Raw genomic sequence first — 13576 nt, 5'->3', positions numbered from 1 at the left:
GGAAAGGGAAGAAACAGAACAGGAACCCATGTGGACAGGTGCAAAATCTCTTCTTTCTTTTTGCAGACTCCCCACCAACCAGATGAACCGTTCAATGGTCGCGTCCCACTTTGCACTAAGCCATCTTTTGCACTCCCATGCGAGTTTCCCCCTCGGTTTTCGGAGGACAGACCTACCCATTCTGGGATTATTATTGTTGTTGCTGTTGTTGCTGCAATTTCCCTGTGCCGTTCCCCACGGGGGAGGCTGCGTGAACCCCGCTCCAGCGCCCTGGCTCCTAACGCGGGGCCCTTCGCGCAGCTCCGTCCGCAAAGACCGCGGAGGCGGCGCGCGCGGAGCCGGGCGCGCGGCTGCTGCAACCCGAGCGGCAGTAGGACCCTGCAGCGGCGGGGAGGGGGGCGAGCTCCCGGCGCCTCCTCTTGCCAGAGGTATTTGGAGAAGTTGCCCCCCCGCCGCCCCTTTCCAGAAGTTTCTCCGGCTCCCTTATATAGCCCCCTGGCCCGGCGGCGGCTTGGCAGAGAAAGCCAGTCCGGTGGCGGAGGCGGCGGTCCCCGCAGAGAACCTCCTGCGCTTGCAAGGCTCGCCCGCTGCACGTTCCGGAGCTCGGAGGTGAGGGAGGGAGGGGGCGGCCGGCGGGAGGCAGGCAGGCAGGCGGGCGGGGGGCGCCGCGGGTCCCGGGCCCGCCTTCGCACGCCGCTCGGCCGGGGAGCCCCCGGAGGCTTGCAAGTCGGAGGGCAGAGCCTCCCCGGGCTGCGAAGGGCCGGCGCGCCGCGGCTGCAGGCGGGCCGTTCGCGGCTCGCCCGCTTGCCGGGGCGAGTCCCGGCGGCTAAAGCGAGTGAACTCGGATTCCAAGGCTCGGCGCCGGGGCCGCGTTCCCCGTGGCCCCCCGACCGGGGGGCCCATAGTCAGCTCTCCATCTCGCGTCTGCCCCGGATAACATGTCCCATCATCCCCTTCCAACCCGTGCCGTGGGGAAGCGCAAGCCCGACGCGCGGGGACGGCTGAGTCCTCCTTCCCTCCTCGCCTGCCCATCCCTGCATCGGCTTGGGGGCTCCCCCTCCTTCCCAGGCCCCCAGGGCGGGGGGGGGCGCAGCTCGGGGTCTCGCCGGTGCGGGCCGAGGGGCGTCCAGGAAAAGAGCGCGCTCGCCCCGCTCTCGGCCCGCCGGCAGGCACCGGGGGGCGAGCGGGTCCTGCGGACGCACCCCCGTCCCTCCCTCCCTCCTTCCTTCTCCATCTCTCCTTCTTGTTTCCATTTCTCCTTCCTTTTCCTCCCTCCCTCCCTCCCTCGGGGGCTCTCGGGGTCTTGGAGCGCTCCGGAGGGGCCCCCCTTGCGCTCCTTGTCTCCAGCCCGGGCGCGGGAAAAGAGGCGGACTTCACCCGGGGGGCGAGGGGGGGCGCTGTGCGCCCCGAGAGCGCCTGGCTGGGGAGCTCCGGCGCCCGTCGCGGAGGGGGGGAGGGGCAGGTCGGCCGGGGGGACTCCCAGGAGCAGCTGGAGATCCGGCCGGGAGGCTCCCCCGCGCTTTGCTGGGCGGGGGCGCTGCTTCTGGCCGCGGGGAGGGGGGACTCCGCCGCGGGAGGAGCGGGCCGCCGCCTCCCCCCGCGCGCGCGCGGGCGGGCAGGAGGAAGACGGCCCGGAGCGCCGGGAGCCTTCGCGGCCAGCCCCCGGGCAGGAGAGGCCCTGGCTGGGGCGGGAGGCGGATACTCCGTTTCTATTAGGGAAGGGCGCAAGGGGAGGACAAATCCGACGAGCTGGCGGCATTCACACAACATAATAGCAGAAGAGGAAGAGCAACCCTCGTTTTTCTGGTGCTGCCTCCTACATCAGCCCATTCCTGGCTTTCCCCTTTACGCTGAGACATAAAATTAACCAGGGTTAACCCCAACCCATTGCGCCAGTGCAGCTGTTGAGCCTTCAACTCAGCTGGAGAAGCAGGTTGAGGGCCGTCTCCGGTTTTCCCTTTTAGCTCCTCTCCTGGCTCCATCATGGCTCGCTGCGTCCCTCTTTTGGAAACCCTGGCCCTGAATTCAGGCCATGCCCTTGGTTTATTCCAAAAGGAGCCTATCGTCGGGAGAAGCAAAGATGCTCCCTAAATAAGGTGTATTTCTGAGCATGTAAAACCAGGGTTGAGCCCAGCCCTTTCGGATGAGAGCAGACGGCTGCTTGGATGTAGAATCCTTTGCACCGAGACTGGCTTGAGGCTGCGGAAGACCCACCTGGGCAAGCTTAATTTAGCTCCTGGGGCTGCCTTGAGTTTTATTTTTAATTTTGCCCTCTGCTGAATTTGGGGGGGGGGCGGCGGCAAAAGGGCTGGGAAGGCAAGAAAGGAAGTAGACAGGTGTGTGGTTAGTGACTCTGGTTCTGGGGGGGTCTTTTGCTAAGCCTCTCAACTGGGCCTTGGGTTTATTCCTGTTTGTACTGATCGGCTCCCAAACTGCTTTAAAGGGGACAGGATTCAGCTGGGCTGGAGGCCGTTCCAGCCAAACCCAGTTCCAAGATATGCAATTTGACGGGGATGCCTTTAAAAATAGAATGGGTGCATTAAGCCCTGCTGGCTGCTTAAGCAGCAGACCTGATCTCCGTTTTTGCCCTGGACGCCTGGAAAACTGTTCTGTAGAAAGGAAGGACAGATGGTCAGCTTTGGAGAAAAAGATTTAACTGAGTGTTTCTCAACCTTGGCAACTTTAAGCGGTATGGACTTCAACTCCCAGGATTCCCCAGCCAGCTTTGCTGGCTGGGGAATTCTGGGAGTTGAAGTCCATACCGCTTAAAGATGCCAAGGTTGCGAAACACTGACTTAACTTTTTGCCCAGTTCACAAAATGCCTCTTGTTCTAATGCTGGTACCTCTCTCTGCTAAACCAGAAGCTTCCTTGTTCACCGTCCAATCTCAGCAGCTAAAGGGTAAACTCTGACACCCAGCCCTGCGTGGGCCTTTTTGATTTTAAAGCAAGTTTCTAGCCCTCAAGGTTGGGAAGAAAAACAGGGAAAGCCTCCATGTTATGCAGAAGTAGAAACAAAGGCGATTGGATCATTCCCTGAAAATTCTTACATCCTCTCCAACCCGCTGCGTTTGCTGAAAGAAGCGGAATTGCCTGCCGATTCCACCTTGGCGGTTGAAATAGAAATTGCAAAGATATAAACGGGGAATGATCTTGTGAGTTCGGGCTGGCTGCGTCTGGCCTTGATTCTGCTCGGCATCCGCTTCCTGCCAGCAGAATCGAGCGCTTTGTCTCCAAGTTTCCCAGCCTGGGCCTGCCTACGTGGCATGGCGGAGGGAGAAGGCGGGGGGCCTTGCGGCTGGGAACATCTGCAGCCATGTTGCGGCCTGAATTGCAGAGGGGGGGTCTGCAGATGGAGGTGTTGATGGAGATGCAGCCCTCAGAGGCTGTTCTGTAGCTAAACTGGCTCATTTGAGAAGCAGAGTCTGGGAGACCCGGAGGAGAAACTTTTTCCACATGACATGGATGCGCTTGTGCAAACACGAGGCAGTGCCAGCATCTCGTGGCCTCGAGGATGGAGTAAATCCCTTTAGCTTTCTTATCGTAAATCCCACAATTCCTTTATCAAAAAACCCAAGTCTTGCCAAGATAGATACCCAAGGCTGCATTTTTCCAAGAAGGACATTCATGTGCATTTCGAAGTCATTCTCTTGTTACATTTATTGTTTATGGCACGTTTTAGAGACCTTCCGGTTACCTTGCAGAACATTTATGGTAATTAAAGTCTGAATTAAAATTTGAATGATTTGCCCTGTACCCTCTGGGATGATTTGAATCCCCCAGATGGGAAATGTGCCACTAATAAAACCCCACTGGATTAGAATATCAGCTTTTGGAAAGGAGGTGTGCACCAGGTCTTCCTGCCATCCAAGAACGATAAGTTTGTGTTTTCAAAATGAAATATATTGAAGAGTGTGCCAGGGTTCTTGTCTTTGGACTTCAACTCCCAGGCGCCCTTGCGTGCCACCACAGCCAGTGATGGGGAATGCTGGGAGTGGTAGTTCAACATCTGGAGGATCACTGGTTGCACACGTGTGCTTGGAAATTTGGCTAATTGGCGGGGGGTGTTCACGTCTGCTGCCCTTGCTTCTGTGGTGTAGGGACCCCACCCACACTGAAGCCAAATTGCAGGGGGTGTGGCTATGCAAAACAGCAAGAGGGGAGGGCACAAGCATTAGCCTTTTTCTATTGGCAGCTCGAGAGTAGCGTGTTAGCCTGGGATTGGTTCTTCCTTCTTTAGAACAGTGAGATCTAGAAAGTGGTTCACCTCCCTTGTAGAAAAAATAAAATAGGATCTTGCCTGCAGAAACACACGTCCCTGGCAGAGCGTTGCAATTTCTGTCCCTTCTAAGTTAGGAAATCCCGTATATGACGCCTTCATGTTCTGTTCTGGAAAACCCAATTTTTGAGGGAACTGTCTTATGTATCTGTTTTCTTTCAGAATGAAAAAGGCAAACGTTGACCCCAGTAAGAAAAAATTCCAAGGTATCTTTAGAAAACGAAAAAAGTACTATCTAAACTCCCAAATGTTAGGAAGAACATCCAAGTTAATGGTGTGGCTGATGCAATGAATGCAAAGTCCTTAGGGGAGTTGGGATTTATCTACTGTGGAAGGAAAGTTGAGATATAAAGCAAAATGATGTATCGATAGGGTCCCTCTCCCGTTTTTCAGGCATTATTGGAGGCAGATAATCTATTCTTTAACTTTCCTAGGAGTAACTGGCTTAGTTGCCAAGTTGGCTTAAGTTGCCGCTGGCTTAAGGAGTTGCAAACAGTTGTTTACTTCACATTCCCAGACAGTCACAAGCACCTTTCTGCTTTGGATCCAAAGTAGCACAACTCCGGCACAATTTACACAATTATATCTTAGCCTGGCGTGTTCTCCAAACCCAGCCTGCATCTTAACAGGATTTCAGCCAAGCATTTCCTCCAGTTGTGAACTGGCAGACCATCCCCTGTGTGTTTTCAGACCGATTGTGTCTGCCCAGGATCGAGGATGGGAGGAAATCGAGCCCACACGGCTGCAGTGTAGAATTAGGCATCTTAAGAGGCGAGAAGCAGCGACGAACCTTTACAACAGATATTAGCCGGACGAGGGGAAGAGAAGCGCTGCGTGCCGTTACCTGCTCAAAGAGGCTGTTGAAATTCTTTCGCTGGGTGTGATGGGCGCTGAGCTACCCAGCTGTACAAGAATTAGTTGCACTCACACATGGTTACCGCTCTTGGGCCCAGCTGCTGGCAGAACCTTCTCATGCAGAAGCAGTTTACCTTTGAAATCAGAACTGGGGGGAAATCCAAGGCTAAATTGTTTTCCCAATCTAGCTGTGAGCTGCCGAGTTCACCAAAACCTTTCTTCATAAAGCCACGCTTCCATTCTTAATAATTGGGCCAAGCCAGTCGTTTATGCCAGTAAAAATCAGTGCAACATCACTTCTGTATGGTCCCTATTACCAATCCAGCTGTTTGAATTTATGAGCTGCAAAATAACTTTCCAGTTATAACTTGTGTGCATGAATTTTCTCTCTTACTGCTACTCATTTAAATGGGGGGGGGGCTTCGTTCTAGCTGCTGACTGTTTATAGAAAGTCCTTCTGTAAAGACCTCTAATTCTTTTTTTTTTAAAGGAATGTTTTTTGCCCAGCCAGCTCAAATGATTGACAGTGCATAAAACTGAAATTCAGCCCTGTGCTGGAAGCTGTGCTGGTGTTTGGGCCATTGCTGTTTGCGTGGCACTTGGACTGTCCAATGTAGGGTGCTGGGGGGGTGCATTTCCACATCCTTTCTATTGTTCCTCAACTCAGCGGTGCCCCTTCTGTGCCATGAACCCAACTCAGTCCTCTCCCTTGGCAAGGTGCCTCCACATGCCAGCTCTCAGACCTCGGCTGCTGCTCAGATGGTATCACAGGGAACAAAACGGGGCGGGGGGGGGGGAAGCACTTTTGCAGGGATAATGAAATAAAATTATATGGGGCAATTAGTATAATTCCACTAAGATGCTTCATTCTTTTTCCTCTCTCTTTTTCCCCCATTTGGCAATTTATTTCCTGCTTTTTAAAAAAGGGAGAAACAGATGGCTGATTTAGTCCTGATTAAGAGAGCTCTAATTAAGAGATGAACCATCCTTATTTTGCTAATTTATTGGGAGGGTTTTTTCATCTATTTTTTTTTTCCCGGTGGACTATTTGCCCACCTACTGTATAGCAGCTCTGAGTGGGGGTGGAGTGTGCCTCCTTCATAATCCTTTTAAAGGGGAAATACCAAGCATTGAAACTGGCATGTACTTCGCCACTGGCGTGTGGTCTTCTCTGCTGTTGCAGCAGTTAGCTGCTGCTGATTCCGAGATGCATCTACCTGTTGCTTCCTTGAGACACCCTGTTTTAAACTAGGCTGTGTGGCAGGGGAAGAGAATTGTGGTGATCTTAGCAAAACCCTAAATCTAAATCCTAAATTTTGGAAAATGCAGTATCTTCAAACTCTCATCCTGAACGCCCTCTAGTGGATTTTCAGGGGAACAGACTCGAGACAGGGCTAACATCCCTCATTTGGCCTGACCAGCTTTCACAGCCAGATGCTTCCAGATGTGTGCGGATTACAGCAACCATCATTCACAGCCAGGAAGTGCTGACTGGAAGTCCTAGAACATTGGGGGAAAACCTGCATTATATATCATGTTTTTTTAATGCAGCCTCTACAAAAATGCAACTTTATTAACTATTAAACATTCAAAAGTGGTCTTCTCAGTCTGCCTTGAATTTGATTCCCCTCTTGGACTATAAATTGATTTAATTAAATCCCTTGCATGTAGAACAGTAGCCCTTTGGGAAAAAGCTTGGCTGGATTCTCTTTCACAGTTTCTCAACCTTGGCCGCTTTAAGATGTGTGGACTTCAACTCCCAGAATTCCCCATGGCTGGCTGGGGAATTCTGGGAGTTGAAGTCCACACATCTTAAAGTGGCCAAAGTTGAGAAACACTGCTCTTTCATAAGGGGTTGTTGTCCCCTTGCCAGATAGCTGTCTAGCTGAAAATGCCCAACTCCAAGGTGGGAGAAGTGGTTTGGCCATTTTGGCAGGGAATGATGGGAGTGATGGTCTCAACACATCTAGAGGGCTCTGGATTGAGCACAGCTGGTGTTGGTATATTTTGTATTTTCTAACACACAACCGGTGCCCGTCTTGACCAGCCATCTTGGTTCCTCGCAGGTTCTGACTGGTCTCGGTTCCCATGGAAGCCACGTGGTTGATCCATCTCCTAGCGCTTTGCGCTCTCGCAACTGCAGTGCCCTCTGATGACAAGAAGAAAAGTGAGAAGAAACCAACCTCGGAGGAAAAGAAGCTGAGCGAGAAGGCCACCACCTTGGCCGACCACAGCGCTACCCTGGCCTTCAACCTCTACCATGTGATGGCAAAGGACAAGAACTTGGAGAATATCTTGGTGTCTCCAGTGGTGGTGGCATCTTCTCTGGGGCTGGTATCTCTTGGGGGAAAGGCCACCACCGCCTCTCAAGCCAAGGCTCTGCTCAGCGCCAGCAAACTGAACGACGATTACATCCACACCGGACTCTCGGAGTTCCTGAGCGACGTCAGCAACACCACGGCCCGGAACGTCACCTGGAAACTCGGCAGCCGCCTCTACGGGCCAAGCTCCATCAGCTTCGCTGACGACTTTGTGCAAAGTAGCAAAAAGCATTACAACTATGACCATTCCAAGATCAACTTCCGAGACAAGCGGAGCGCCCTGAAATCCATCAACGAGTGGGCTGCCCAGACCACGGACGGCAAGCTGCCCGAGGTCACCAAAGATGTGGAGAAGACAGACGGGGCCTTGATCATCAATGCCATGTTCTTCAAACGTAAGTGCAGGTTGATTTGGAGCTTTGAGCTAGAGGTGTGCGTGCTGGGGAATTGGTGGTGGGATATCTGCAGGTGGATCAAAAGGTCCAGATGGAGGTTGTGGCTGACAACTTCTCTTGTTTGAACCTCCTATGGATGCTCCCAGTTGGTGGCCAATCATAAATTACCACGGTGGTTCCTTCGTTGGAGGCCGTGGTGTTCCTCAACGATGCATCTAGGCCTCTGTTTTGAAAACGTTTTCCATTATTGCCATTTGTTTTTATTAATTAGTCTTCATGGCTCTGTTTGGTTTGTTTAGCGCACTGGGATGAGAAGTTCCACCACAAGATGGTGGACAATCGTGGCTTCATGGTGTCCCGTTCCTACACAGTGGGCATTTCCATGATGCACCGCACAGGTAAGGGGGTAAAAATGCATGATTCTGCTTCGTTTCCTTTCTTCCAGGGTCCCCACTCAGATTTACCCATAAGCGTTTGAGGTCATAAATGAGTCGAAAGAAATCCTTGCGTTTTTCCACAAAATAACACCAGACTAGCTGTAAATTGTTAACCATGAGTGCATGTCAGGCTGAAGGGAGGAACATAAACAGGCTGACTCCGAGAGCTTCTGTCTCTGATGAGCTATAGACCTGTGACCAATAAACTCAGCAGGACTCTTGTTTCCTTTTTAAAAAATACATATACATATTCTGCAACATATTGATCCAAAGCCTGCTCTGTAATGGAGGAGAGGTTGCAACCAAGGTGTTTGTCCATGAGCAAAACTCACTATTTTGGGACATGGTGTTCCAGGTGAAATGGGGCCAGATCACCTTGATCCGCTTCTGGTTCAGAAGATTCTGGAAAACTGCCAACCCCTCCAGAGTAGCCAGTCTGGAGCAGGTTTGGCACGGCCTAGAGGAGAAGCAGAACATTTGGGAGTTGCCCAGAATGTTCCATTCCTGAAAGTGACTTTTGCACAGGCTTAAATGAGGATTATTCATCCATGCCAAAATGCAAAAGTTTTGCTTACTGCGCATCGTTCATGTTGACCTTTTCCAAAATGGTCCCTTCCAGTGGTGCTTGAGCAATCGCCATGCTGGGTGGTGGGGCTTGAAAATACATCGGTAGGGCCAGGTATGGGGGGAACTCATTTGTTGCACTGAAGAGGACAAGAACGGAAACCAGAAAAGAGTGTCCTGATCTCCAGCCAGTCTGTCTTCTGAGATATCCTCCAGGAACCTCCAGGCCCACTTTACCTGACCTCGTGGACTAGAAATACGCTCTTTTCCTCTGCTCAAAAGTCAGACAACAGCTTTCCGGCCCCTACTGACATTTTCAGGTGCTCATCTCATTGCTGCACCCTGAGCGCCGAGTGCCCAAGTCCTTGTGAAATCCCTGAGCGTGGAACCTGGGCACACTAAGGGTTGCCAATCAGCCCCCAGAGGCCCACTGATTCCAGCTTTACGTGTTTTTACAGGGTTGTACAAGTACTATGAGAACGAGGCTGAGAAGCTGCAGATGGTGGAGATGCCGCTGGCCCACAAACTCTCCAGCCTGATCATCATCATGCCGAACCATGTTGAGCCCCTGGAACGGCTGGAGAAGTTGCTCACCCGCGAACAGCTGCAGGTTTGGATGGGCAAAATGAAGGAGCGGGCAGTGGCCATCTCCCTGCCCAAGATCAGCCTGGAAGTCAGCCACGACCTTCAGGTGAGCCTCCCTGGACTGTCCGGCGGGAATCAGTTCCAAGGGCCAGGGCCCGGCTCCTTTTCCCGTTGGGTTCACAATGTTGCAATCCCATTTTGTCTAAACCGCTTAAGGCAGCGATGATAAACTCCCTGCTGTCCAGTGTTAGGGCTGGTGTTTGCACACAGGGGCTGCAGTGCCCTGCCACACGTGCTTACACCAGGGTACCGAAAGGCCTTGTGACTTCATTTGCACAACCACGAAGCTTGATTATAATTAACCTTGGGTTTGTGGTGTGTTGTGCAGACAGTGAAACCCAGCCTGTCTGGCTAGTCTGGGATTCAAGGTATGGTGCGAATGCTGAATGAGTTAATTCAGTCACTCGGTCGAGTGCATTGCGTGAACACAGAAATCTCTGGGTTTATTGCCTAGTTGAATTTCCAGTTAGGACTCCTCTTGGTGGCTGAGATCCTCCCTTAGCCATTTTGGAGTGAGCAAGGGCTGGTTTATGCCCTGCAGGTGGGGCTAAGACCTGTTTCCTCTGGATGTGGAAAATTAAGGGTGTGCAACTCACTAATTTGAGAACGGAAGCAAGTCCCAGTGTCCCAGGGGTGATCCAGCCCCAAACAAGCCAGATTCATCCAGAGGGGCTTGTTTAGGACACAAACTGATTCTGGTTGGGAGGGTTTATTTCCAGAATGGCCAGAAACGTCCCCCCCTCCCCAAGAACAGCACGGCCTGGAGGGGGAATGCAATGTCCCAGGGTTCTCCAGAACCTTGTTCCCAAATCTTGCAAATCCCTGGTTAAGCTTATTTCAGGATTTACACTGTAGGTTTTGGGTGGTGTTTGTGTCAAAAGGTAGGAGAGGGCACCATCAAGAAGGGATTTGATGCAATGTTTTTGCAGAATGGTCTTTATTACTTCCCAGTCTGGCTGATGGCCCTGGGATTGCTGGTGGCCACACCTCTCCAAATCCTGACTCCGGGGGTCTCTGCAAGGAGGACGTTAAAAAAAATCAAGATGGCAGCCACAACATGTAAAAAGGGGCAGGGTTTCGATCATATGTTTATGGCTACCGTCTTGACTTTTTTGACACACCTACCACCCCTGCGGATGCCTCTGCCTGACCCAGTGAAAACCCCCTTAGTATTTTGAGGTCAGCTAGTTCAGAGAGAGAAATGGAAGCTAGACGTTTTGTCTTATGAAGAAAAGTAGGAATTTGTTTGAACCGTCTGTGACGTCATAGAAGTCCAGCCAATAGGAAGAGTTTCATGGACACGTGGATCTCTCTTCCTCTTCAGAAACACTTGGCTGATCTCGGATTAACCGAAGCCGTGGACAAAAACAAAGCAGACCTCTCGAAGATTTCTGGCAAGAAAGACCTGTATCTCTCCAACGTCTTCCATGCGGCGGCCCTGGAGTTGGACACGGAAGGGAACCCCTTCGACACGGATCTCTACAGCCGCGAAGAAATCAGGAACCCCAAGCTTTTCTACGTCGACCATCCTTTCATTTTCCTCATCAAGGACAATAAGACCAACTCCATCCTTTTCATTGGCAGGCTAGTTAAACCGAAAGGAGACAAAATGCGCGATGAATTGTAGTTTGCAGGCATGTTTATGTATTCGTTGTCTTTTTTTAAAGAAAAAAAAAGTTGAGACAAATAAGTGCCTTTTCTGAACTGGTGCTCCTCTGCCATTTTGGGGGTCACCAATAGTGGTGAGATGTGAAGTGCGAACAAAAGAAGTGGCTTGGGATGAGGGCATAATTTCCCCCCCCCCCAGCAGCCCTTTCTGCCCCCCTCTAAGAGCATTCAGTCTCTTTGATTAGTTTTCTCTTCCTTGGAAATTCACTGCAGTCCGAGGTTAGGAAGATGTGTGGTTCGTATGCTCATCCCAGGAAGTGTGATCTTTTAAGCTCTTGAAGATCTTTTCTCCCTAGAGATGATGCAAAGGTCTGACCACGCAAAGGGACAGTGAAACTGCCAGTAGAGAAACTTTGGGGTTGTGAGCTTGTAATAATGGGAAGGAAAATTAAAAGAATTTCTCACCTGTCACCATGTTCTCACTGTGGCAAAACCCGGTTTGCATTTTTGAGAATACAGATGCATACATACTTAGCAATTGGTATAAACTCTGCAAAGAGATGCCTCAGCAAGGGCTTTTACAGTTAACTCTGACCCCTAAGAGGAATTGGGGATCTTTGCTTACCGCAGATGTTCCACTGAGGCACTGTTAGTATTTAATCCGTTTTAAAGTCATGGACGTGGCTCAGCTGGTTTTGGGTACCCAGGCACATACATGTATACATTTAAAATCCTTACGGGGCGAGAGTTCTGCATTTTCAGTTTTATGAAACAGAACGAGAGATCCTGTGCTGGGGACAGTTTTGCCTTAGGTCAGTGTTGTCCAAACTTGGCCACTTTAAGATGAGTGGACTTCAACTCCCAGAATTCCCCAGCCAGCCATTGGGCCAATTTCAATTCTGGGAGTTGAAATCCACTCATCTTAAAGTGGCCAAGTTTGGACAACACTGCCTTAGGTGAAGCACTGAGCCAGTCAAAAGCGGTGGCTGCATTTCTGAGATGTCAAAAAAATGAAGAACCTACACTCAGAACTCCAGAAATGGCCAGCTTAAATCCAGGGCAGAGAGTGCACATGGGAAGGAAACCCCCAATTCGAACAGCCAGATTCCAGTCCAGTCTGATTCCTGTTTCCTGCATTAATCAGAAGGAACAGCCTTAGTGGTTCTGGTTCTGATTTAATCCAGGAAAGAGTGCTTAGATGAAGGAGTACTTGTAAGAGTTCCAGGGGGGTCAAGAGGGCAGCCACAACTCTGAAACTGAAGGCCCACCTTTTTACGGCTAGTCCTCATTTAGCGACCACAATTGGGACCAGCCACTAGGTCGTTAATTGAAGCAGTTGCTAAGTGAAACCATGACTGTGCTTACAAACTGACCAGCTTTCCTTTGTTTTACGGACCTATGAAGGTCATCAATGCGAGGATTGGTCTCAAAGTTCCTTTTTATCACCATCGTAACTGCAAACGGTCACTAAACGAGGCAGTCACTAAACGAGGACCGCCTGTACAATGCAAGTAAGAAAGGGGTGGGGCTTCAGTCTCACCGTTGTGGCCACCCTCTTGACTTTTTTGACCCCTCCTTCCTGCAGGCACCCCTGAAGAGTTCTTTGAGAAGTAAGCTGGACTATCTTTTAACAGTTTGCCCTCTGGTGAAAATCCGTTCGAGGGAAAGACAATTGTGATGAATTACGCTTGTTTGCTGGCTTCCTTTGGAAGAGTTCAGAGTGAGCCCTGTCCTTAGTCGCAGCACCAGACACGTGCTCATCCCAAAGCTATTGTTGCTGCTGGACTCCAGATTTTGCAAAGTCCTGGCCATGTAGGGCAATACAGCTTTTTCTATCTGCTGCGTTGGCCTGAATTGGGGTCCTGATTCCCAGCAGACTTGGCCGTGACAGCCAGATGGGCTGGAGGCATCCTTTCAGGGACAGACCCATCCTTTCACGTTAGAAAGTCAACTCATTAACACCATCTTATTAACAGACTTTAATTTAGAACAGTGTTTCTTAACCTTGGAAACTTTAAGATGTGTGGACTTCAACTCCCAGAATTCCCCAGCCAGCATGGCTGGCTGGGGAATTCTGGGAGTTGGAGTCCACATATCTTAAAGGGGCCAAGGTTGAATAACACTGATTTAGACTGAAGGGCTGAGAAGGATGCTCCTCTCCAGCAATGAGATTTTGGTTTGTTGGCATGCTGGTGCCGCTTCCCGTTTTCTCTGTGCTTTGGACCATGATCCCCCAAGCTTCTCAATTTGCCTGGGGATAATGGTGTTGCAGGCCCATCCTAAGTAGATGAGGAAGCTGGACGAGTGGAGACATTATACTGTGGGTGTAGCAAGTATGTGGAGCTGGGAGATGGCGGCCTTGATTAAATCTGGCCTTTGAAAGGTAAACATGCTGGCTTCTCTGGCAGGCAAGCTGTGGCATAATATTCCAAGCCTTTTGGCCCGTCCTGATGCTTGCGTTTCACACCGAAGG

At 51.0% G+C, this 13576-nt stretch overlaps 1 protein-coding gene across 2 annotated transcripts; it reads left to right on the top strand.

The window, feature by feature from the left end:
* The first annotated feature begins 452 nt into the window (after nucleotides 1-452).
* On the top strand, nucleotides 453-13150 carry SERPINH1 (serpin family H member 1). 2 transcript variants are annotated; one of them, XM_088140451.1, is made up of 6 exons: nucleotides 462-609; nucleotides 4441-4484; nucleotides 7200-7849; nucleotides 8149-8247; nucleotides 9309-9541; nucleotides 10820-13150. In XM_088140451.1, exons 3-6 carry the CDS (start codon nucleotides 7222-7224, stop codon nucleotides 11120-11122), a joined length of 1263 nt encoding a protein of 420 aa, XP_087996577.1. In that variant the 5' UTR covers nucleotides 462-609; nucleotides 4441-4484; nucleotides 7200-7221; the 3' UTR covers nucleotides 11123-13150. The 2 variants fall into 2 exon arrangements, with proteins under 2 accessions (XP_087996576.1, XP_087996577.1); XM_088140450.1 differs by lacking the exon at nucleotides 4441-4484 and having other exon boundaries at nucleotides 453-609; nucleotides 10820-13149.
* The last annotated feature ends 426 nt before the right edge of the window (nucleotides 13151-13576 follow it).

Source organism: Python bivittatus, unplaced genomic scaffold (assembly GCF_059951505.1).
Source record: "Python bivittatus isolate LINGU-HERP-01145 unplaced genomic scaffold, Pbiv_v1 ctg000340_np1212, whole genome shotgun sequence".
Classification (NCBI taxonomy): domain Eukaryota; kingdom Metazoa; phylum Chordata; class Lepidosauria; order Squamata; family Pythonidae; genus Python; species Python bivittatus.
This window is presented reverse-complemented; position numbering and strand designations above follow the sequence as displayed.

Bases quoted from the DNA above. Each gene is read 5' to 3' on its own strand.
- SERPINH1 (XM_088140451.1), top strand. From the start codon at position 7,222: ATGGAAGCCACGTGGTTGATCCATCTCCTAGCGCTTTGCGCTCTCGCA. The intron at 8,248-9,308 runs GTAAGGGGGTAA...GTGTTTTTACAG, and splicing joins TTCCATGATGCACCGCACAG to GGTTGTACAAGTACTATGAG. The intron at 9,542-10,819 runs GTGAGCCTCCCT...CTTCCTCTTCAG, and splicing joins AAGTCAGCCACGACCTTCAG to AAACACTTGGCTGATCTCGG.